Source organism: Callionymus lyra, chromosome 7 (assembly GCF_982586985.1).
Source record: "Callionymus lyra chromosome 7, fCalLyr1.hap1.1, whole genome shotgun sequence".
Taxonomy (NCBI): Eukaryota; Metazoa; Chordata; class Actinopteri; order Syngnathiformes; family Callionymidae; genus Callionymus; species Callionymus lyra.
The window spans coordinates 23,038,297-23,061,484 of NC_141824.1; the positions used below are offsets into that span (position 1 = coordinate 23,038,297).

A 23,188-nucleotide genomic window follows, 5' to 3' on the forward strand; every position below is an offset into this window, starting at 1 on the left:
CGCTCCGTGTTTCCTCCCTTCATGTGTTGTATATCAACAAGTGTGTGATAACTTAATATACTGGAATTTGATCCACTTAAGTTCACTAACAAATAGGCTGTGTATTGGCAAGAATCTGGCGATATGATGCGTATCACGATACATGTGTGACGATACGATATATTGTGATACGTTTTTTCTACAATATGTTTTTTTTCTTTTAAAGAAACATCACTTTTCTGGCTTTTACAACAAAGAAATGAGAAAATAAATTCTCCAATCAAATGTGAAAGTGCTTGAAGGAAATGGCTTTTCAAAATACTAACAAAAAATATAAACTTATATCAACAATAAACAATGAACAGTCTCAACAACCCAGAGCAACATTCAATATCCAGTATCTGTCAGTGTTTTTGACTTTAAACTTTGTTTTAAAGCTAAATGAGTCCAAATATCGACTTTTAAAGCTGCTGGACTGGTGTTTCCTTTCTTCTTCTCTCATTGCTGCCTTTTCGCCGGTTTTCTTGATACTTTGGCACGGATGAATGTTACCAACTAGTGGCCAACGTCGTGAATATTTAAAAAGTAGAATAAAACTTTGAAAGATTGTCTTATATATATTACTTACTTACTTACTTACTTATATACACACACTATTGAAAAACAAACCATAAATTAACTTTATAATTTAACTACTTTTATTTATTTCAAAGGTATATTTACATACAGAGATGCATTTAAAAACATCCAAATACCTCCATTGTGCTAGTCTCTAACGTCTTGTAATGAAGCCTTAACATGAGGAATTGTTCTAAATGTAAACAAGTCTATATCTTTAGCTGGTTTGTAGCAGGAGCTTAAAGGCTAACATGCTACAGAGACAGGGTAAATGTATCGCGAGAGCTTCCAGTCTACTGCCCTGTCCCTTACACTGTCTCAATCCCTCTCAGTGAACTCAAACTTTGCGGCTGTGTGTGTGGAAAGTGAATATCATGACCTGGTCATTCATTATTAAAACCGTTTTGACTTTAAAATAACCTTATTTAGGAGTTGATTTCTTGGTCAGCTAGCAAACATAAAATAGATCCACGACAACTCCATATAGAATAATAAAGTTTATCTGTCTAACGTTACAGCCTTATAAGCCTTATTATTTAGTATTTTGAGTGCACAAGTGCGTCCAGTGTGCGAAAATGTAGTGCGCAATGAGCGCATCGATGGACGCTTTCCATCCTCAACGGCCGCCATCTTAGTGACGTAGATGACGCTAAACGGAAGCTACGTCACTGATGACGCATCTTTGCAGCAGATACCGAAAACGTGATAAAAAAGAAAACAACCAATTTTACCACAAAACGACAATAACAACACAATGAAACACAACTTAATAAAAACTAAAAGCGCTGTCGGTGATAGTTTTACAACTTCCAGTTGAGATCAGCGTTAAAAAGTAGTAGAAGAAGAAGCTGTCGAGTCATTTCCTGTAAGTGTGTAGCGACAGTGTTTTATTTGAGACAGTACTACATTTCGAAAAAGTGTGTACTATAAACCAGTGCACAAGTAGAAGTGCGCAAATCTTCTCTTTGTGATGCTGCACCACTGAACATGACTCTCTTGATTATAATTTATTTAAAAAAAAAACCCATTTTGTAAGTTTCAACACTTTTGTTTTGCCGAGTTGCACAAAGATCTGGACTCTCTTCCCAAATTCCTCTGGCCTGAGATTACGTCAAGACACGAACATGGAATACGATCATGTCATTTCTTGTGACTTCTGGAAGTTGTGTTCCGACTGAAAACCCAGCTTTTATAGAAGGAATTTATGGACTGTGAAGAAAACCATTTCAAGTGTAATATTTCCATCCCGCGCTCTGACATGCACTTTAATGGAGCTTCTCTTCTTCATGTATACCTGCTCCCACACACACTCACTCAGTGCTGTGTGTGTGTGTGTCTTTTGGGGATGGACTGTGTGTGTGTGTGTGTGTGTGTGTGTGCGCTTACATGAGGGTGAACGCTACCTGGATTCCTGCATTCCAGCGAATTGGGCCGGAGCCAGAACATTCTGGGAAGTGGGCCGGTGCAGAAGGGACGGGGGAAAATGAAATGACAAAAAGAGGATAAGATTCAAGCTTCCTGTGATCCATTCTAAGACGTCCTTGTGGGTTATTCTGGTCGCCCGTGACGACCATTACGTACGTTGATGAAATCCACTTTTCTTCCTTTTTAAAACCGACGAATGATATCTGCTGACTTGTACGTGTGGATCTGAGAATGAAACATCAGGACTTTAGGTTCGGGTCTGCTCGAGGTGAATTCGCTGATCTAATCGCTACGAGCTACACACACACACACACACATTAAACTGCCATATAAGGAGAGAGTGAGAGCGAACTGGGCAGGGTTCAACCCGGGGGTCTCCTCGAAACGCTTGTATTCATTTTCTCTCACTCGTCGGTGCCAACTCCCTCTCATCACACCATCGCCGTCTTTCACTCTCCTTCATCCCCCTCCTTTAACCAGATCAGCGGCTGGTCCCGGGCCAGCGTGTGGACGTGCGTGTTCGTCGTAAGAATGTCGGGCAAAAACTTGTAACTTAAGGAAGTTAAAAAACGCTGGAGTTTTGTGTCGTGCACTTAAACCATCTCGGTCTAACATTACATAATGTGTCTGCTGTGGTTTTGGAAAAGTTGTAAACCACTCTGGAGCAGCTGTTATCAATATTTGGAAACACGAGGCTTGTGCGGGACAAGGTTCCGCCAAATCGCTTCTTCTTTTTTTTGTTGACCTTTTACCGAACTGTTATTGATCCTTCATGCTCGTGTTGTAAAGAGAGACAAAGTTCAGTCCGTCGTTGAATATTTTGACGGCGTGTTTGTTAATGTGTAAAGTTCGAGGGCCGAAGACCCCCCGCGGCTCCTGTCAATGGTTCGGTGTCGGGAGTCTCCGCTGTTTCTCTTGTGTTGTTTGTGTGTGTCGCACACTCGGGTGAGTGTCGGGGGCGCTTGTGTTTGACCGACACTCTTTCATCGCACACAAGGCTTGTGTGTTTGTTGTCGTAACATGTGACACTTCTGTAGTTCTGGTTGATGGAGTGTTGCTTGGTTTGCTGGAGATGTTTTCATCTCAAAGTAAATTTGTCCTTCTTCACAAGTGTGTTGTTAAACTTCACATTAATATCCACATACTAATAGCACAGCCACATATAAATGGTAAATTCAATAAAATAATCATTAGGAAAAGGAAAATGGATAAACATGAAAACTAGCAAGAACTGGTAAAGAAAATGAAGACTTTTTTTCCTACTGTATATGTATTAAAAAATGTAGGAATCTACAAAAAAAACACTGTACAGCTGGAATAACATAAAAATTAAATGAAATATTGGCCACTATTCAGTATGCAACTAGTGTAACATTAAAGTTAGACACATAAAAGCATATTTAAAAAATAAATACAAATAATGTGTTGATTTAAGTGTGTCTTAAATAGATCTTTGACTCTATTGTATCATCAGTATGTGTCTGTTTGTACAAAAATCTCTTTTCATTTCAATATTTACATTAGAAAATGTGCTTAAGCTCCGCCCAATGAAAACACTTTGTTTTTCTGGAGATGAAATCTTGTTTACCATAACCACCCCCAATCTGCTGGGATTGGTCAAACAATAAGTTTGTCACCACGTGTCATCAATCCAGGAAGTCTCCACCTTCAAGGGACTTGTTGTATAAACAAAGCGGGGAGTGATTACAGCTGGCTGCAAGAGGATTGAATCCATTATTACGTCATAGTGGACGGACTCCGCTCTTGTAACCTCTCATTTACCGAGATTTCCGACAAATCATCATGATGAGGAAGTTGCATATTGGAGAGGAAGACTTCAACATTTGAAACATGTGAGTCAGGGGAGTTGTTTTTTCACTTTAGTTGCCTGACATATAAATTACAGATAAAAGAAATTCTGTAAATGAGGCAAATGCTTTCTCATTTTTAACTTTCTTCTTTCTCAGACAAAAATAGCGATTTTGTTTTACTTGGATTTGGAGATTAGTAGTGTCGCCAATATATTTTACATTCGCAGAACAGTTAACAAAACATCCAACATACACCTATCTAGTTTTCTTCCGTCATCTATTTCGTAATAGTGTGTCCACACTTTAGCCTTGAAACTTGTGGCTGAATCATAATCATATCTTAGGCTTTCATCTAGTTCCTCCTCTGTTGTTAACTCTTCTTCACTCTACCCACCTTTAATGCTGAGAAAAGCATCATGGGGCTTCGTCATGAAGTATCATAATCAGAGCCATATTTTTAATAGATCTTCTTCACAAGTTTCGGGACGACTGGAGTATATGTAGGTCAACATGGCACAACTAGGGGGAGATGGATTTCAAGGCCAAGTCTCTCTTGGGATGTTCCCAACCTCTCGTTCAAGGGTGGTCCAGGTTGTGGATCAGCGGGGGTGTCACAGGCAAGCCAAAGCTCATTGATGCGGAGCGAAGGCTGGTTTGTGTGGTCCGATCCAGCGTGGACAGCCAGCGTTGCCAGCTCCCTGATTGAAAAAAAAGGACGAGATCGCCAGTTTTGATTCACCGCAAATCGAATCATGACGGCACCAGAGGTCGGAGATTGACAGCTCAATGAAAACACACTTCTTAGGTTGCATTCGTTTGGAAAAGAAACTCTTGTGAATCTGTTTTTAGGACGATTTAACAGTATGTTTGGTTTAGTGCCTTCCTAAACACACACTCGCGTGTGATGAACTTCACGTCTTGTTGACCTGCATCTCAAACCTCACTTTCTGTCTAATTGAACTCTGTCGGTTTATTTATAGTGTGTTTGGATCTCCTGGTTGTTGCCGGATGTGGATGCTGAGAGATTTATGACGCACCCTCAAATCTTCTGAAGCTACTGGTTGAATGTTGGAGTGTTAATCACTGGGTGGCTCAGTTTCTCTCTCTGTCTCTTTCATGCTTTTCTCTCCATTCACATGTTTCTGTGGCAACCCTGTTCCGTAGCAACCCGGCCACCAATAACGCCGCTCCCATGCCGGGCTTTCTACCTGCCCTTGCTTCCTGTCTCAAGTTGTTCCAAAGTTTTTTTTTTAGCAGATAGTGTAGGTCTAGAGGGGGAGCTCTGACAATCACGGTTACACACTGTTTGTGAGTCTTATTCTGTAAGTCTTTGGTGATTCTCTCACACAAAGCAACTGTTTTCGAGGGTAGATCCTCATCTTCCTTCAGTCACTGTCCAAAGCTTGAGGCCGTACAGTTAGTTAGTAAGTTAGTCATAGTTTGTTCACTTGTTTTTCAATAAAGGTCAATAAAATATAAACATCTGTTTTTGTTGTTTGGTAAACTAGTTAAAATGGAATAAATTCAGTTAAAACTTGATAAAGACTAACTAAACTAAATTATACAAAAAATAAAGTTACATTTGATTCATTATAACCCTTGTGTTATAAGTGAAGTTGACCCAAATGTGTTTGTGGCTTCCTAAAATACATATGCAGTGGTGGAGGTAATTCACTTTGACCCAGAGGAAACTAAAGGGATATCACAAACACATTTGTTTTCCGGCCTTCGGTCACCTTGACTTAGAGACAACACAAGGGATACTACAAACACATTTGTTTTTGGGCCTTTGGGTCACCTTGACCAAGAGACAACACAAGGGATACTACAAACCCATTTGTTTTTGGGCCTTTGGGTCACTTTGACCCAGAGACAACACAAGGGATACTACAAACACATTTTTTTTGGTGCCTTCGGGTCACCTTGACCCAGAGACAACACAAGGGATATCACAAACACATTTGTTTTCGGGCCTTTGGGTCACCTTGACCAAGAGACAACACAAGGGATACCACAAACACGTTAGTTTTTTTTGGGTTTTTGGGTCAATTTGACCCTTAGATAACACAAGGGTTAAATATCAACTTGAGTCCGGCGTTTTGATCTAACATCCATCAGGTTGTTTTTGAGCAATAAACAATATATTTTATATACATTGTAGGTTTAAATGCGTTCCCACGGTGACAGACTTTGTTCTGTCAGTTTTATTTTGGAGGGAAACGTGATCTGCGGTGAGAGAGTCATTGTCGAGTTCTCATAATGGGAAATGGCAGCGACTGCGTCTAGCAACTAGTTATTGTGATGCTTTGAAACCACATCAAGACAGTCACACCACCAAAGGTTATTTAAGGTCGTGACACGTCGTCACGTCAGAACCCTCTAAAGCAGGGGTTCCAAACCTCGTTGCAATGTGGACCGGTTTAATGAGGGCGTTATATAAAATATATAAAAATTGCTGTTTTTGCTGTGGATAATTTGGAAAAAACAATTTAAGTAAGTTCACCTGAAACACATTATTTGAAACACACCGAAACACTGCAAACTAAAAACAACAAAGATGTTTGATGCAAATACTTTAATTGAATTTTGCTCAAATATGTTGTTGAGATAAAGTATCTTTATATTGTTTCTCTTAGTCTTTAATCATGTTGAACCTTAATCTTATTTGCTTTATTAATCTGTAAACTGTAACAACCAATTTATCAGATTAAATTTGCTCTTTGAAAGTTTTTCTCTTGATCAGAAGGTGACTTTGGTGGCGAAAATGGTAGAAGATGTTCCAAGTTTTCAACAATGGACACTGACTATAAATCAACGTAGTGTTTTCCTTTCATTTTGAGTCTAACTGACAGGTTTAAAAACCATGTTTTGATGCTTCAAACACCGCATGTAGAAGTCATTGATGGACGCAGCCATCGCTCACAAGCAGCTGTCGCCTTCACAAAGAACACTTTTCACCTCTTCCATAAGTGGCGAATCATTCTTCGGCCAAAACGACTTTCTTTCAACGTCAAATGGATATTTTTCCGAACCCCGCTCTGAAAAGGTCTTTGTTGCTCGTGGGGTCGTCTTTAGAAAAGGAGTCAGAAGACGTCGCAGAGGTTCAGCCTCTGTTGTCGCAGTTGTTTCTTAAAATAATCCTTCATTTCTAAGTCAACACTGCAGCGGTCACGTTGGATACCTTCTCTCCGAGTCGACTTAAATTCTTGCCGTCAAAACCCCCCGTTCCGTCCCTCCATCGACCCTCTCCTCTCGTTTTCCCACACCCATCCTCCTCCCTTTTCCCAGACTATCAACTATTCATATCGCTGCACTTCCGACGGAGCGCGTTACGTTACAGCGACTCGTGTGTCGTTCAAGTCGTACGTGGAAGAGTTCCATGAGCGAACTTGAAGAGAATTCCGAAGAATCAGATTGTCTTCTGGTAAAGTGTCATGAGGGACAGAGAGGGAGGGATAGAGACTCGGAGTAGGTATTTCCGGAGCCGTGTGGAGGTTAAAGACCAGTCGCTGATGTCTATCTGGGCTGCAAGTTTTTCGGACGGGAAGTGGTTGGGATGTCAGATTTTGGTCTGTGGCAGGAAATAATGGATGAAGATTATCAAAGACAACTTGTAGAAGTTGTTGTGACGATCACTTTATTTTGTGCTGGCGTGATGTCTGTTTTAAATCGTTGTTTAGTGTTAGAATCAGGACAAGAATCAATAATTAAAAGTGTTCATAGTTAAGTGTCTTTTTGCCACTTCATTATTGAGCACAATTGAAATAAAGAACAAGTGTGCGATACCTTTACTGTGCGACTGGGTCGTCTGCGCGTATCATGTCCTCGCCCAGAACATAGCTATTAGAAACAAAGGTTCTTTTCACTGCATGTATCTCATGCACAGACACACACGCCCGTGCACATCAGCCCAGATCTTATTACGAGGGTGTTTTCTCTCTCACACACTCTTGCACCTCAAGTCCACGACTTGTTTTAATGTGAAGCCGGGGAGGGTTACATGTTGATGATTGAAGACAACATCTCTTGATCAACTTTTTTTTGTCTTTGTTTTATTTTATCAACAGGAAAAACACACAAACATTTGACCCAGTGTCGTGTAAACATGTAGTATATATGCCGCCCCCGTGTGGCGAGTGTATATACATGTATTGCGTTCTTTCACTAGAAAATATGCTAAAAAATAATACAAATTTAAGTTTGTTTAAGTATTTTAAATATGTAAAGTGATAAATAAGTAAAATGTCTTGTCAGACAGTAGTTTTGTTTGTTTAGTTTGAACTTAAATGATAACTTAGAGAGTTAAAAAATATAGATCCATAAAAAACAATTCAGAATATCCACTTAAAAACACATATCGACCCTTTTTCTTTTTTCTTTTGATTCAGTATCAAGATGAATACATTTTAGTATTATTCAATTATTAAAGTATGAAATGTAATTAAAATGATTAATGCAAGAAAATACATCATGTCATATTTGACTAAAATCTGTATTTCTTCTTTAATTAAAGTTTTGTTCTTTTGTCTCTAAAAATCAAGCTTTTTGGACATTGTTACAAAGTTACGCATACTTTTCTATGGACCAAGATCAAATTTATAAATGACTAAATTAAACATATTATTTTAATTATAATGTTAATGAACATATTCTTGCACTATGTGTTTATTCAAATATGTATTTATGTTTTTCAATTTCTGCTTCTTCTCTGAATTTACTCTTGTAACTCCCAGTGTTTCCCGGTTGTGGGACAAATAAAGGAATATCTTATCTTATCTTATAGTGTTTGAAGTGAGACTACGGAAAAAGACTAAGAAGAATCTGGAGAGAAAATGATTGTAGTTCAGTAGAAATTCAGAGTTTTGAACAGAGATCTAGACCGGTAAAGAAGAGAGTGCAGGTAGGGTGGACAGTAACTCTGATACAAAAACAAGAGTTAGACGAGTTGGTGATGCTTTAAATGGAACTGACCAAGAGGGAGAAGATAAAAGATGAAAAATGACCAGAGAATGTTAGAGATGGAGTATAAAAGAGTTTGATTTGTAGGTTTTGAAATCTCGTTTCTAAAACACATGGACAGTCATGTGAGCAGAAGGTTGTGCACACAACATGTTCGATCAGACTGCTAATTTGGAATTTTGGCTCATGTTGAGAGATTCCCATTTTCAATGTTTATATTTAGGTCATTTCAAGATCATGTGCCTCTAGATGTTTAAATTCCTGACAGATGGAAGCGATGGAAACACACTCCCAGACACACACACATGCCCAACCTGGCAAGTGTCGCGGATCCTCCTACACGTTTGTGTTAGTCACACTCGCACTGAGTCATTTATTATGGGCTTTCAGAGGTTTCGCCGACGAAAGAAATGTGCAGACTCTACGTGTTTGTGATGAGCACATACTGATTCTTCCATACAATACTGGTGCAAATAAAGTTATCTCTAGTTAGTGAGGTTTTTTTTCATCATATATTTGCTAAACATTCCTACTATATGTCTCTTTTTGCACTTAAAACTAACCGTGATTTCCCTTTTTTTATTAATCTGTTGATAACAAATTTCGACATATCTTGCAACAGCATTAGCCCAAAACAAAACAGGAAATTCCAAGGATGTGAGCACTCGGGCGTTACCATGGAAACGGTTTAATGTTCATGCAGGTGTAATTGGTCAGGTCCATAATGTCAGCCAAATGTGTGGAGCAGGTTTGATGATGTTGATGATGATGATGATGTCGGACGGTAGAACAGATCCAGTAGAGGTAGTTTGACCCACATGGGATGCAGGTTCAGAGGTCAGACGTGGGGGGGGCGCATCTTAAAGTGTTCAAGTGTGATCTGAGAAGTTTGCTCTATGATAAACAAACCAAAGGTTATCAGAAGTAATAAAATAAAATAAAAAGTATCTGAATTTGCACATAATATTACCAATGTTACAAGTATTACTATTATTATACATTTAACTGGTGTGCTTTTAAAATCAAATCCAAGAAAAGACCAAATATACATTTTTCAAATACTTCCAAAAGATATCCTTTAATACATTTTTATATTTAAAGCCATTATGAGATAAACCATCATCACTGATCTCTGTCACCAGACTTCAAAAACCGGCTGTTGTTTCCACAGTAACAAGGATTAAAGTCCAATTTCCTGCCACGAGCTCGACCTTTAAATGTCCTTCGGTGACCTTTTCGGTTCTCTGTCATATGATCTCTGTTGGAAATCATTTAGTTTAGGTTTTGTGTTTTATGAAGCTTTGTAGTCGACATTAATTATTCATTTGGTTATTTTTCTATTTTAGAAAGAGAAACTAGAGTCAAGATTTTCTGTCTAAAAACCTTCACAATGATGGATAAAATGAAGATTTTACTTCGTCAATTACTTGCTGGAAGCTGCTGCATGTTTATTCATGGAGAGTTGCTGCATGACTGGAGCATCCTGTTTAAGTGTTGCTAGTGATGCAACAGTTGGATTTGTGTGGGAGGAGAAAAGTTTGTGTTACTGAGCACAATCTGGGGACCTCGAGTTGCATTTTTGTGCATCTATTTAAAAGAAAGAATGTGTTTGTGACGCGATTATGTTTGTCCTTGACAATTTATTTTTTAAGTGATGTATCAAATCATGTAGCAAAATTTGCTTTATGATTTGCTTAAGTAGAAGATCAAAATACATTTTTCATCATTATAAATCATTAATGTATAGTTAATATTCTTCTTTTTCCCTGTGTTTTCACATCAAATTAAAGACTTATTCATCACCTGAATACTTGATTTGTTTCACAAGATAACGTGATCTACTTCGAGGCGCTGAGATTATTACCTCGTTTGCTTTATTTTGTCATTATTGTAGCTTTTTGTTTTAAATACAAAATATAAGTATTAGTATTAATTGGCAATGCATGAACACTAGGTAAAAGTGATTCAAAGTACAGTCGATCTTAGAGATCATCTTTCTTTCTTTATTATATATGTGCAATAAAGAATGATTATTCTGTTTTTTTAACAATATAATTGACAAGATAGTGTCAAATAAACCTTTAAAAAATGTGTTTTATCTTAAGACAAAAGAGTTAAAATTGGACTTAGTAAGATAAGAATAAAAGTAATTACTACAGACATTTCTTTTAAACACATTTGAAGAGTAAAAATGTAAAAAAAAGTATAATAATAATTTTAATTATAAATAGTCTAAAGTCTAATAAAAACTCTCACCACTTTATCATGGTCAATATTATTTGCAATTAATATGAATTTACTGAGTGAAAGCTTCATGAATCAAACTTTTCGAAAGGGTCTAAAATAATTCAAGAAAACATTCCTATTATTATTGGAAAGTTTATTTTTTCCATTTAAAGGCATAACATGACGTGTGTGTGTGTGTGTGTGTGTGTGTGTGTGTGTGTGTGTGTGTGTGTGGTGTGTGTGTGTGTGTGTGTGTGTGTGTGTGTGTGTGTGTGTGTGTGTGTGTGTGTGTGTGTGTGTGTGTGTGTGTGTGTGTGTGTGTGTGTGTGTGTGTGTGTGTGTGTGTGTGTGTGTGTGTGTGTGTGTGTGTGTGTGTGTGTGTGTGTGTGTGTGGGCGCGTTGTTGGAACTTTTTAAACGCCTCACAAAAGCAAGTTCTCCAGGTTCCTGTCCACCCCTGGACTATAAAAATAATCAAGTTGAGACAAAGAGAGTACAGGGTGCTGACCATGACCTTGGCCTCTGACCTTCTCCGTCATCACTCTGTGTCCAGGTGTGTCAGGAACTCTCAGTCAAAGACTGAATAAAAAAACGTAACTTTGAGACACCGAAGGTTGTGTGTAACAGAAAGAGGCGGTTACCACGGCAACCGGATTCGTTGTTGGGGAAATGTCAGGAGGATCCGTTAACGCCTCTGCCCGTCCCAACGTGTTCGTCCTTCAGGTGCTTCGATCGATAAATCCTGGGAGGATTGGTAGAGTCTGGCTGAGCCGAGCCGTCGGTGTCTGCTGTGTCTATAATACACACCCGGGAGGGAGGAGGGCCCTCACACACACACACACACACACACACACACACACCCACGCCGTCAGCATCTCTCTCATGGTTTGAACGCTCATTCTCAGAACCTGCTTACATCATCCATGCACACATGCTTCGAGTGTAGTCCGACCCACAAACACACACACACACACACACAACAAGCTCCCACACACACTGACGCGGAGAAACCACTTGTTGTGTGAGGAGAAGTTGCTGAGCGGAGATGGAGCTTCAGTTGTGAGTGTCTCTGGTCGTGCTGCTGCTGGACTCCTCAGGTGGTCCCTGGTGCCTCTGTGTACCCCCCGCCGACAGAGCACACACACACACACACACACACACACACACCCGGAGCGCTCCGGATGCTGCAGATGGTCCGAACCCTGGCTCAGTTCAGCATCGCTCTGGAGGAGATGAACGAGAGCGGAGAGAACACGGGCGACGAAGGAGGCGGAGGAGAGAGGGATGCCGGCGGAGGTGGAGAGGTGATGGACATGGTGGATCATCTGAGGAACAATCACAGGAACTCGGAGGGGAATTTAAACGGGAATGGACTTTGCGCCGGAAGCCAGGCGAACACTGAGGTAGAGCGGCGTTCATCCTTCGAATCTTCCACTCGCGTTAAATCAAGGTTCTGTCGTTCCTGACCCTTGTTTTTGCCTCCAGCTCTTTGTGTGCGTTACAGTGTGTGTACAGTAGCGGCGGGCTGACTTACATCCGCTCATATATGCACAAGCAAATCCCATAAATTAACAAAGTCGCCTCTAATCTCAACAGCCTGCCTGTTAATCCAGACAAAGTAAAACCTTCAGAGAGTTCCAGACAAGCAGCTATTATTCTGTGAATTAATTTGTTGTATTGAGCTTAAATTCTTAAACATGTTTCATTTTTGTTTGTTCTGTTTGTTGATGATTTTATTTCAATTTATTTTTCATTTTGTTAATTTTAAAGTAGCATCAAAGTCAAGTTGCTTAAACTATTATTTTTTATTATTTATTATTTATTTTATTTATTCATTTAAATGTGTTTTTTAATAAGAAAACTAACTCCCTGAAGCTTATTGTGGAGAACATTTTAACATTATATGAAATACATTATTTTCTTATTGGGTGAAATTCAGGTCAAAACTACAGTTCAAATTTTAATAAAAAATAGTCTTTATCAATCCTTCTGGAGATCTCTTTCAGGAAATTGTTTAACATAACATAAATAATTATAAACACACCAATAAATAATTATTAATAATCAAAAGAAAAAGAATATAATGCATTTAAAAACACAATAATACATTAAGCTTAGGAAGAAATGATACATAAACAAACTACATTATATAACAATGGTACACAAGTACAGATCGTTGCAGAGCTGAATGATTTCCTCTCTTATTGTGTTATTTTTATTTTTATTAAAATGACTGACACCACAGGAATTGAAACAAAAGAGAAAGTAGGACAAAAACAGATGGACAGATTTTCTTCACACATTTTTTTCTTCAAATCTCCATTTGTCAAAACATCTTTTGTCAATGACTTTTTAAATCATATTCAAACTTGCCTTTTCATTTTTCACGTTTTATAAGCTTTTCTCTACAATCATTTTATTGGTCCAATAGTTTTTCTCATTTCTCTGTGATGATCTCGAGCATCTGACAAGACTGGCCTTCTAGTTTCTGTTGATTTTGTTTCATGAAACACTAGTTTTAAAGGTAAAAGTGACGAGTGTTGCTTGGAGAAGACGTTTAAGTTTAGAATCTGGATGAACGTTGTTTAAAAGAAAATGTCTTCTGCCTGTGGATGACTAGTTATTAATTGTTTTAATGTATCATCTGGCTAACATAAGTCATAAACAAGAGCTCAAAGTAAAGAATTGTCGTTCTCATGGCTGTCCACGAGAAGAAAGTGTCACAGCCTCGCTGTTAAAGAAGGAAAAAGAGGGACGTGAATAAGATGACTCTCCTCTGTGAGGCAGCCTGTTGCTGCTCTCGCCAGGCTGTTGCCAGGGGCGACCATCGCCTGGGAGGGAGGATGGAAGCCGTGACGACAACCTGGAGATGTAGAGATGCTCTGGACTTGCTGGTGTGCTGCAATAACTTCAGATTATGTTGGATTAACACGATGAAGTCCTGTGAAGATGAAGCTGTTGTTACATTCACTTCACTTTTTATCTTTACGTAACTCTTTTCTTAAAGAAGACTCGTAATAAATCAAAAATATTTTCATGATAGAATTCAAATATATATGTTTAATTCATGCAGTTTAAATATTGTGTTGTTCACCTAATTAAATGTTCCATTTTATTTAGACTTTCCTATTAAATATTTTATAATTTCATTGTATAACAACTCAAACATGGATCCCTGATTTTTCCGAGTAGTACATTGTTTTCCCACTTTATTCGAAATACTTTTGCTGTACAACAAATAACTTTTTCAAGTAAAACAAATTAAAAGTATCATTTTTTTCAACAATAATTGCATATTAAAATAGTTTTCTCTCAATCTAAACAATGAGATGTTTAAATAAATAATTTCACTGTGTATAAGAACAATAATAAAATAAGGTAAGATTCTTCATTGCATGTGTTGAATCAGATTAATATAATAACATTGAAAATATGGGCTAAAAATGTACTTCTCAACCTCGAATCCTCTCTTCACCGGACACAGCGACGGCCTCATTTTTGTTCTCAATTGCTTATGGTTGCTAAGTAACAAAAGTCCTCTTCCTTCACTTGTGTCTTTCCCTTTCACTGTGACATTGTTCTTTTCCCTTTTTTGACCTCATGGCTTCCTTTTGAAGTGGTGGAGGATGAATGAGTGCGTGATTTGTCGAAAGACGCATTTTGTTATAAGGCTAAGAACCTGTTTATAACTATATATATTTTATTAAATATACTTTTAAAGACAATAATCTGTAACAAATATAACTTCTTCTTTTTTTCGGTCGGTCGTGTTAACAAATTTGATTTGATTTTTACAATGTTTTAAAGATTGACCAGTTACGATTAAAAAAAAATTAAAAATTAAAAATAGTTTTAAACGACTTTCATTATGAAACATTTTATCTTTTTGTTTTGATAAAACATTTATAACTTTAAATGAATGGTTCTTTTACCTTTCTACTGTCTTCTTTTTAGAGATAATGTAATGCAAGAACCATCCTATATTGACCTTTTTATTTTTATATGTAGTTTTGTGTGACCGTCTAGAAAGACAAATGGAGGCAAGTTCAGGTATTATTTCAAGTGTCTTGATGGTACAATGGTTGTTCTTGAACTGGTTTCATCTGTCTGGGAATGTTATATTTGTTATCTTTAAAGGGCACCTAATGTGCTGATTTAAGTGTCTCTTAAATTGTTCTAGGACGTCTATTATACTCATCAGTATGTTTCTTTTTGCACAAAACTCTCATTTAACAAAGATATTTACATTAGAAAATATGCTTAAGCCCCGCCCGCTTATAAGGGCCCGTTTTCGCTGAGAAGTCTCGTCCAAGCAACGACGCCCACTCTGCTCTGATTGGTCACAAAAATACGAGTTGCATTCAAAGACTCGTGTAAATTTCAAACTCCTGTTTTGTATTAAAAACAAATAATAAAAATAAGGTTTGCTGCTTAATGTACACATTACAAAAACACCTAAAGGCAGAAGAAACTCTCACCATGTTTAGATAAATATTTGTTTTGTTTCAGAATTTACATTTAGGTTCTTAACTGATTTAGGGCTTCTAGGGGAGGACACCTTCACCAGAGTGATGTCAGAATGTTTAATTTAAACCGTAATCTTGTTTGGCGAGAGACGTGAGAGAACTTTATTAAGTAATAACTTCAAAACGGAGCAACGTCATGATGAATTTCAGGTGCCCTTGAAGGAGCAAGGGTGAGGAAAATAATTCCCTGCAACAAAAACCTGACTAGAAATGTCTAGATCAGAGAATCTCAAGACAGAAATAAGCTAAAGTATTATTTAAAGTTTGACTAATAATGTAAATGTTGCATTGTTTTCTCTTTGAGCGTAATGAAAACCTGGGCCAAATACTATTATCTTAAAGGCCAAAAATGGCCCACAGGCCTCGAGCTGTTAAGAAGAAAAGCAAGCCTAATAATCTGTCAACATTTTAAGAACACATATCTGGTAGGAAACATTTCAATTGATGCAAGACTCGTCGTGATGTTCGATGACTTCACCTTCTCTTGTTTCAACCTCCACATCTGACCATAACTCTGGCTTCACTGGTGGCTTCCCCCGTGAACCCGCTGACCATTAAGCCTCCCAGCGGTGGTCACCATGACGACCCAGCTAGCCAAACCAAAGAAGCATTCCTCGCATTATTCCGTCGTGTTCCGTCCAAATCGAATTGCAGACACGACCAGTTTCGAGACCGTCACACCTACACAAGCTCCGATCGTAACTGCAATGACCCGTTCATCGTCTGGCTCCGTCAGGTCGTCTTGACCATGAAGACTCCGATGAAGACGCTTTAAAAAGCGGACGCGGCTCCGCATTAGTTAGTGTGTTCAACCTTAATGACGAGTCATTTGTTTCAGGCATTCATGCTGGTGTTTGCAGCCGTGATTCTTCCACTTATCGCGCCCATTTACTCAGACTTGGTGTTTTAAATTAAACATTGCAGTACATTCTCTCTATATAAAAACTCAGAATTGAACTGTCAAATCTTGAATTGCTTGTAATTGCAGAGATGTTAAGTAAAACTGATTAATTGATTCAGTTAAATCTCTTTATCTGTTGTTGTTTTGTCATCAGATGGATCTGTCAATCCCAGTTGTTGTTGACTTTATCGATCGTTTGAATGGAGGCGTGTTCTTTATAATTACACAGCATAAGTGGATAATTATCATGTCTTTCTCTGCCTGTGCTGTTTATCATCATCTTCCTCTTGAAACAAGACTAATATTTGGAAACAGGGTTTTAAAATGTCAACCCAACTTCATATAAACGTGATTTAATTCTTTATTTTTGATTGTGTTTTCTTGCCACACACCTTTCAGACATCCCTTGCGGTGTGTTTTCTGTAGCCACATGCTAAACATAGCTTTACTCTTCAGATAATTGTAGATATTTTTAGAAAAGCTCTGGGACCAGCCGCAGGTCTCTAGTGTGTCTGTGAGTGTGTGTCAGGTTGAAGTCCTCAACTTTATCGTCACAATTGACAAAATATACTCATAAAGCCATATTATTGACTCTGAAAATCGAGACATTGTATGTGTTTAAAATGACTAAAATAAGTCAAAGAACAAAAACATTACACTAAAGTAAAAAAGAAAATCTTAATTAAGTGTTTTTTGGAAGTTCAATGTACTGTGTAGGTATTGGAATGGGACACTCGGTGGCACAGTGGTTAGAAGTGTGGAGTTTGTATGTTCTCCCTGTGTTGCATGGGTTTACTCCGGTTTCCTCCCACAGTCCAAAAACATACAGAGGTTGATTGGGAACTTGGGGTAAATTGTCTGTAGGTATGAGTTTGTGTGTGAATGGTTGTCTGTCTTTGTGTCTGTCACTGGCGTCCTGTCCAGGGTGTCCCCCGCCTCTCGCCCCAAGAATCTAGGATAGGCTCCAGTCTCCCTGCAACTCCCATTAGGGATTAAGCAAAACAGGAAATAAATAAATGAATGTATTGGTGTATGACAAGTATTTTTCATTGTTAATATTAATGGGAATTTCAATAAAAAAAAGGATTTAAAAAAGCTAGATGATCACTAGATGCAGTGATCTATTGACTACAAACATGCAATAAAGAATGATGTCACTAACAGTGTAGTACTGAGAGCTTCATATAACTGCATTCATGGATTCATTCATTCATACGAATGAAAAGATTATGGCTAAAGAATACATGAACAGTATTAGATGTTAGAGTAGAAAATATTTGTACCACTTGAAACAATGCTTTGATCCAAATATACATTGATAAATGATTGGATAATAGGCAATGATCGGTGGATCGATGACATCACATTTTCATTAAAGGTTCTCTCTTACATTTAGAGATAGGAAACATTATATATATGAAAACTCCAACATCATCTATATTGGGATGTTGAAGAGTAATCAGCATTCAAAATGTGGGTTCATATTATGTACAACTTCATTTTCTTTCCAACAAAAATGTAATCACTAATCTTATGACATTTCTCTCTTTTCACAGGACATGCGAAAACATGTGATGATGACTCTTCTCGACACCGAACAGTCATACGTGGAGTCACTCCGCACTCTGATTCAGGTGTGACACACACAAACACACACCTACACAAACACACACACTAATTTGAAATAAGGGAAGAAATCCTTTTTCTGTGTTGAATTCAAGCAAAATCTTTCAAGTCGTGTTCTGGGCTCGACAGCCTCACAGCTGAAGGTAACAAAAGTGTTACGTAATCAACTTGTTGTCATTCAGGATAATCTGATTATCCGTCTTCTCACTCGACGATATCCTCCCTGTCCACTGACCCTTGCCCCAAATTTGAGCTTCTTCTCTCCGCGTGTGTTTGTGTGTGTGTGTACATGTGTGTGTGGTCGCTCAGAAATGGAATAATCCTGTATTCCCATGGCGACACAGAGAGAGTGTTACCACACTGACTGAACCTAAAGTGCTGATCTCTGGGAGGCTCGGCTCTGGAACTGCCCTCGTTCAAATCTAAGCCCATTTTTCGTTGTGGTCCGGCTCAGGAGGGGGCTCGCAATGCCGGGGTTTCCCAGAGAACTATGACATAGCTGGAATATATATTGTATTAAACAAATAAATCACCTAAAAAATAATGAACATTTAATTTATAATAATTTATTCATTGATAATAATCATTTTTAATCCTGTGAGATCACTCAACCTTGTTGGGGCTTTTTGTGGTTTTGTGTCAGGGTTACTTCACAGCTGCTTTCCACCTGGTCGCTGCTTACCTGTTGCTGTTTCCCTGATCCCTTTTTGAAACTTGGAAGAATAGTAGCCCAGATCCTTTTGTAGCTTGTTGCTTTGGTTCTTTACAGCAACTTCCTTTTTATTGTACCAAGGACAAGTTAAGTGTGGGCATAATTTTCATGGATTGACTTCAGATAAAAACCAACAAAAATATAACACCATGTCGGGCAAAAACAAAACACTAAGTGCATGGAAAATACGTCACACTATAATGCTGAATCAGCAAAGGATGGTCTCATAAAGGGTTATTTTCCTTAGTTTACAGGCTTTTTTTTTTTTTATTAAACAGGACTGAAGCCTCCGTGTATCAAGAGCCAAAGGCTACTGCTATTTCTGAGAGAATCCACTTTTCCTTTTCAAAATATAACACTACAGCTTAACTGTGACCACCGGATCAAATTTAACCAGAAGCTGACGGACTGACTCACACTTCTGCTAAATTGTTCGGTCAGGAACTGCTGTGACGCTCTGTTCTTTTGACTCACAACGAAGATGTGACATTTAAAAAAGCCAATGACGAGCAGACTATGGTTTATGTAAGAGAATGATAGTTTTTTTTGTGAACTTCAGCCTCAACACTCTTTTGTAACAAACTGATGTTTATTTGCGTGTCTTTTATTTCATCTGCAGTGCTACATGCGTCCCCTCAAACAGCCTGATGGGGGACCCATCGTGGACCCCCTACTAGTGGACGAGATGTTCTATCAGATCCCGGAGATCCTGGAGCACCATGAGCACTTCCTAGATTACATTTCGAACTGTGTCAAGCAGTGGCACGACCGGCAGACCATCGGACTCCTCTTCACTCAATCGGTGAGTTTGCAATCCCGGGTAAATGTTGGGTCGCGACTTGTACCGTCATTCCCCAAAATCCTATAACATCAAATGCATCATCTTTTAAAATATGATCAATTTAAATTTAGTTGGAAATATTTTTTAAGATATATGTTCTCAGTAAAAATGATTTAAAAGTGTATCAGTATGTGTGAATGGCTGTCAAAGCGCTTTGTGACCCTGGTCTAGAAAGGCGCTATATAAATAGAGATTATTATTATTATTATATTTATTTAAAGAATAACATTGAAACATGGATACATTTCACAACATTTATGTTAACAATGTTACACACATGCGTCTGAAGTGAACAATAAACAGATGTCTCTGGTAGCATAGTTAATAAAGTCGTTATATTACTCTTAATAAACAGATGTATCGGTATAAACACGAGCCAGTCTGAGCTATGAAACTGACATGGCTCATGTTAGTTCAGGAAAATTATTCTATAAACTGTGAGTTCTTTTTAAATTCATCAATATTGTTTTACAAAGAAAGCTGTTTTTTGTTTCGCGAACTTTACACACGAGGCAGTTTCAACTTCCTGTCAAGATGTGCCTGTTTACACATCACTAACATTTTAAAGTCTAACTTTACGACTGTTTACAAAGACAAAAAAACAGTGCCGACATTCCCATGATGGTGCTTTAAATACACACCAGTATAATATTTTTACGATCCTTTGTCTTTTATTTATTTACCTCTGGGCATTTTTGCTACACGACTGTTTTCTCTGAGATCCAACACATTGATACAGTTAGATTAATTGACCTTGTTTTGTTTAATTTGAGACACATTGTTTTGTTTTTTGACATTTGAGAAAAAATCTGTGTTGTTCTTACACGTTAGGTCACGTGTTTTGAGGATCTGCGGTTGGTGGGAAAACATCAGACGTTAAAGGTTTTAAATAAAATGGGGAAAATGATTTGACATTTATTGACTAGAGGAGGGAAGTTTTATTTTGAGATCATCTGATGATAGTATCTTTAAATTAATATGTGTGTGTTACCGCTGACCCATCGAAGATTTCCCATGACCCAGCAGTGGCTCTGAAACCAGACTGGGGAAAAAACAACACTATAAAACACAACTTTTTTTTCCAACTCAAAACAGGGTAACTAACTTCGTCTCTCTAAGATATAATCAAACCATCATGTTAGTTAAAATAATTAATTCGATGAGAGTTAGTTCGCGGCTTTCCTTTTTAAACCTAAATTGCAGCAGTAGTGTCGTCTGCCTCGTTGGCGCAGTAGGCAGCGCGTCAGTCTCATAATCTGAAGGTCGTGAGTTCGAGCCTCACACGGGGCACTTTTTTTAACGTTCATTTTTATTTATATTATTTTTCATCTTTATATAACATTAGCCAACAATAAGGACGTAATAATAAAGATCTATTATATGTGCTCTAACGAGTTGCTTTTTGCGTGAACTGTCTGTAATGTAAGTCAACCACCAATCCGAAGAACTTTCTCTCATCCATATCTTTCAATAAATCTTATATCTTTAAATTCGTGGATGACTTCGTGAAATTCTTGAAACGAAACGAAAACACAATATCGACCATTTTAAAACGTTTAAACACAAGGAAGTGAGCGCCAAGTGTATATTGAACTGGCCACCAGGGGGAGCCCATAAACTTGTGAAATCGTTCTCACCTGAAGACACGTCACATTCAAAGCAATATAATCATACCTGCCGCTATAGTCAAATAATAAAAAAACAAATCAAAATGAAGTTTTCTGAGATATCTGTTTTTCTTGCTGCAGTTCTCCAAAGAGGATCTTGCAAACATGTACTCTGCATATATTGACAACTTCCTCAACGCCAAAGACGCGGTGAGGATTGCCAAAGAGGCCAAGCCAGCCTTCCACAAGTTCCTAGAGGTGAGTTGATCATCATGTGGAAGTAAATGCATCCTGTATCCATTTATATTAACTCCCTGTGTACTGGAAAAAAAATGTTGTGTAAGAAAACACATTTTATTAGTTTGTTTTGGCTTTTTTCCTCAGTAAAAAAAACATTTTAATTCATAAAACACTCTTGACACGTACATTAACGCCTCCATACACTTTAAGAACACATTTAAATCAGTTTAAAATGTGTGGTCGGTGAACTGTTTGCTTTAACTGTGTTTTAATTTCAAAAACGTTTATAATTTCTAATCTATTTATTCCCGCAATTCTGCAGCAAAACATGAGAGAGAACAAGGAGAAGCAGGCCCTGGGTGACCTGATGATCAAGCCGGTCCAGAGGATCCCTCGTTACGAGCTCATCGTGAAGGTGAAGATGTTCGTGGTCATGATGATGGTTCGTTGGAAGAGAAAGTCATGTGACACGATGGTTGGTTTGTGTAGGATCTGCTCAAGCACACGCCCGACGACCACCCGGACCACCCGTTCCTCCTGGACGCCCAGAGGGACATCAAGCGTCTGGCCGAGAAGATCAACAAGGGTCGCCGCTCAGCCGAGGAGGCGGAGAGGGAGGCCAGGGTCCTCCAGGAGATCGAGGCCCACATAGAGGGCATTGAACATGTAAGAGACGACTTGAGACAAAAACCTCATCAGACGATTGATTTTTGTTTTTTTTATCTCAACAGATTCTAAATCCTCAGAGGAAGTTCCTCAGACAGGAAATGGTCATGGAGGCGGTAATGAGCTTTTTTTTTTTTTTAAAAGATATATTTTGTTTTTTGTTTAAATCTCATGTCTGACTAAAACTCTATGGTAGAAAACCGTAGGTGGGAAGAAGGACCGCTCACTCTTTCTCTTCAGTGATCTGATCATCTGCACCACTCTCAAGAGGAAGTCGGGTTCATTGAGACGCAGCTCCATGAGCCTGTAAGGAAACGCCACCATTGCAACTGTCTTCCTCAGCTTCGTGATCATTCATCATACGTTTTTCTTTCTCTCAGATACTCTGCTGCGAGCGTCATCGACACGTCCAGCAAATACAAGTTCCTGTGGAAGCTCCCGCTGGAGGACGTGGAGGTGGTGAAAAGTACGAGCTTTAGAATCTATGCACTAAAGAATGAAACTTAAAAAGACACCAGATGGGGTTTAACAGCGATGACTTCTGTTCTCAGACTCCACTCAGACAACCAACAAAGAGAACATCCAGAAGACCATCGGCAGATTAGACGAGGATATCAGCACGCTCGGGCAGATCAGTAAACTCTCAGAGTCCCTCGGCTTCCCACATCAGGTGACAGATTTTTACATGTTTCAATTGTTTTTTATTAAACAATAAAAGTATTTTATTAATGTCCTACTGGTTAATAAAATAATGAATGTGCCAATTCCCATAATGCACTGCAGGAGTGGAGGCTCTTATGACTGTTAAATAAAATTATTTTAGTGTGTGTTGCATTTACTACGGAGACTATTTCAACGTCACCAAAAGCAGATAAATGGTAAAAAAAAAAAAAAAAATCATATTTATCAGACCCAGACTGCCACCTGCTGCCCCATTGAGCTCATTGCTATCAATGTTGTTTCGAATAGTCGAAGTCCCATAATGCAATGAAATAGTTGAAATTCTACATATAGTTTATTCATCCATTTGCTCAATTCGTTTTTTTATTTGA

The 23,188-nt window shown here is 38.3% G+C and overlaps 1 protein-coding gene and 1 non-coding gene across 2 annotated transcripts in view; both read left to right on the forward strand.

Moving 5' to 3' along the window:
• Positions 1 to 23,188, forward strand: part of arhgef17 (Rho guanine nucleotide exchange factor (GEF) 17) — a 53,776-nt gene that overhangs the window by 21,512 nt on the left and 9,076 nt on the right. Inside the window, exons 2-10 of the mRNA XM_087796447.1 lie at positions 18,001 to 18,078; positions 19,402 to 19,584; positions 21,372 to 21,488; positions 21,793 to 21,885; positions 21,960 to 22,136; positions 22,202 to 22,252; positions 22,333 to 22,442; positions 22,517 to 22,602; positions 22,688 to 22,806. Of these exons, the coding sequence (XP_087652573.1) occupies positions 18,001 to 18,078; positions 19,402 to 19,584; positions 21,372 to 21,488; positions 21,793 to 21,885; positions 21,960 to 22,136; positions 22,202 to 22,252; positions 22,333 to 22,442; positions 22,517 to 22,602; positions 22,688 to 22,806 (1,014 nt within the window). The remainder of the gene's footprint in view (positions 1 to 18,000; positions 18,079 to 19,401; positions 19,585 to 21,371; positions 21,489 to 21,792; positions 21,886 to 21,959; positions 22,137 to 22,201; positions 22,253 to 22,332; positions 22,443 to 22,516; positions 22,603 to 22,687; positions 22,807 to 23,188) is intronic.
• On the forward strand, positions 20,841 to 20,913 carry trnam-cau (transfer RNA methionine (anticodon CAU)). The gene has a single exon. It is a non-coding gene; the product is annotated as a tRNA-Met (tRNA).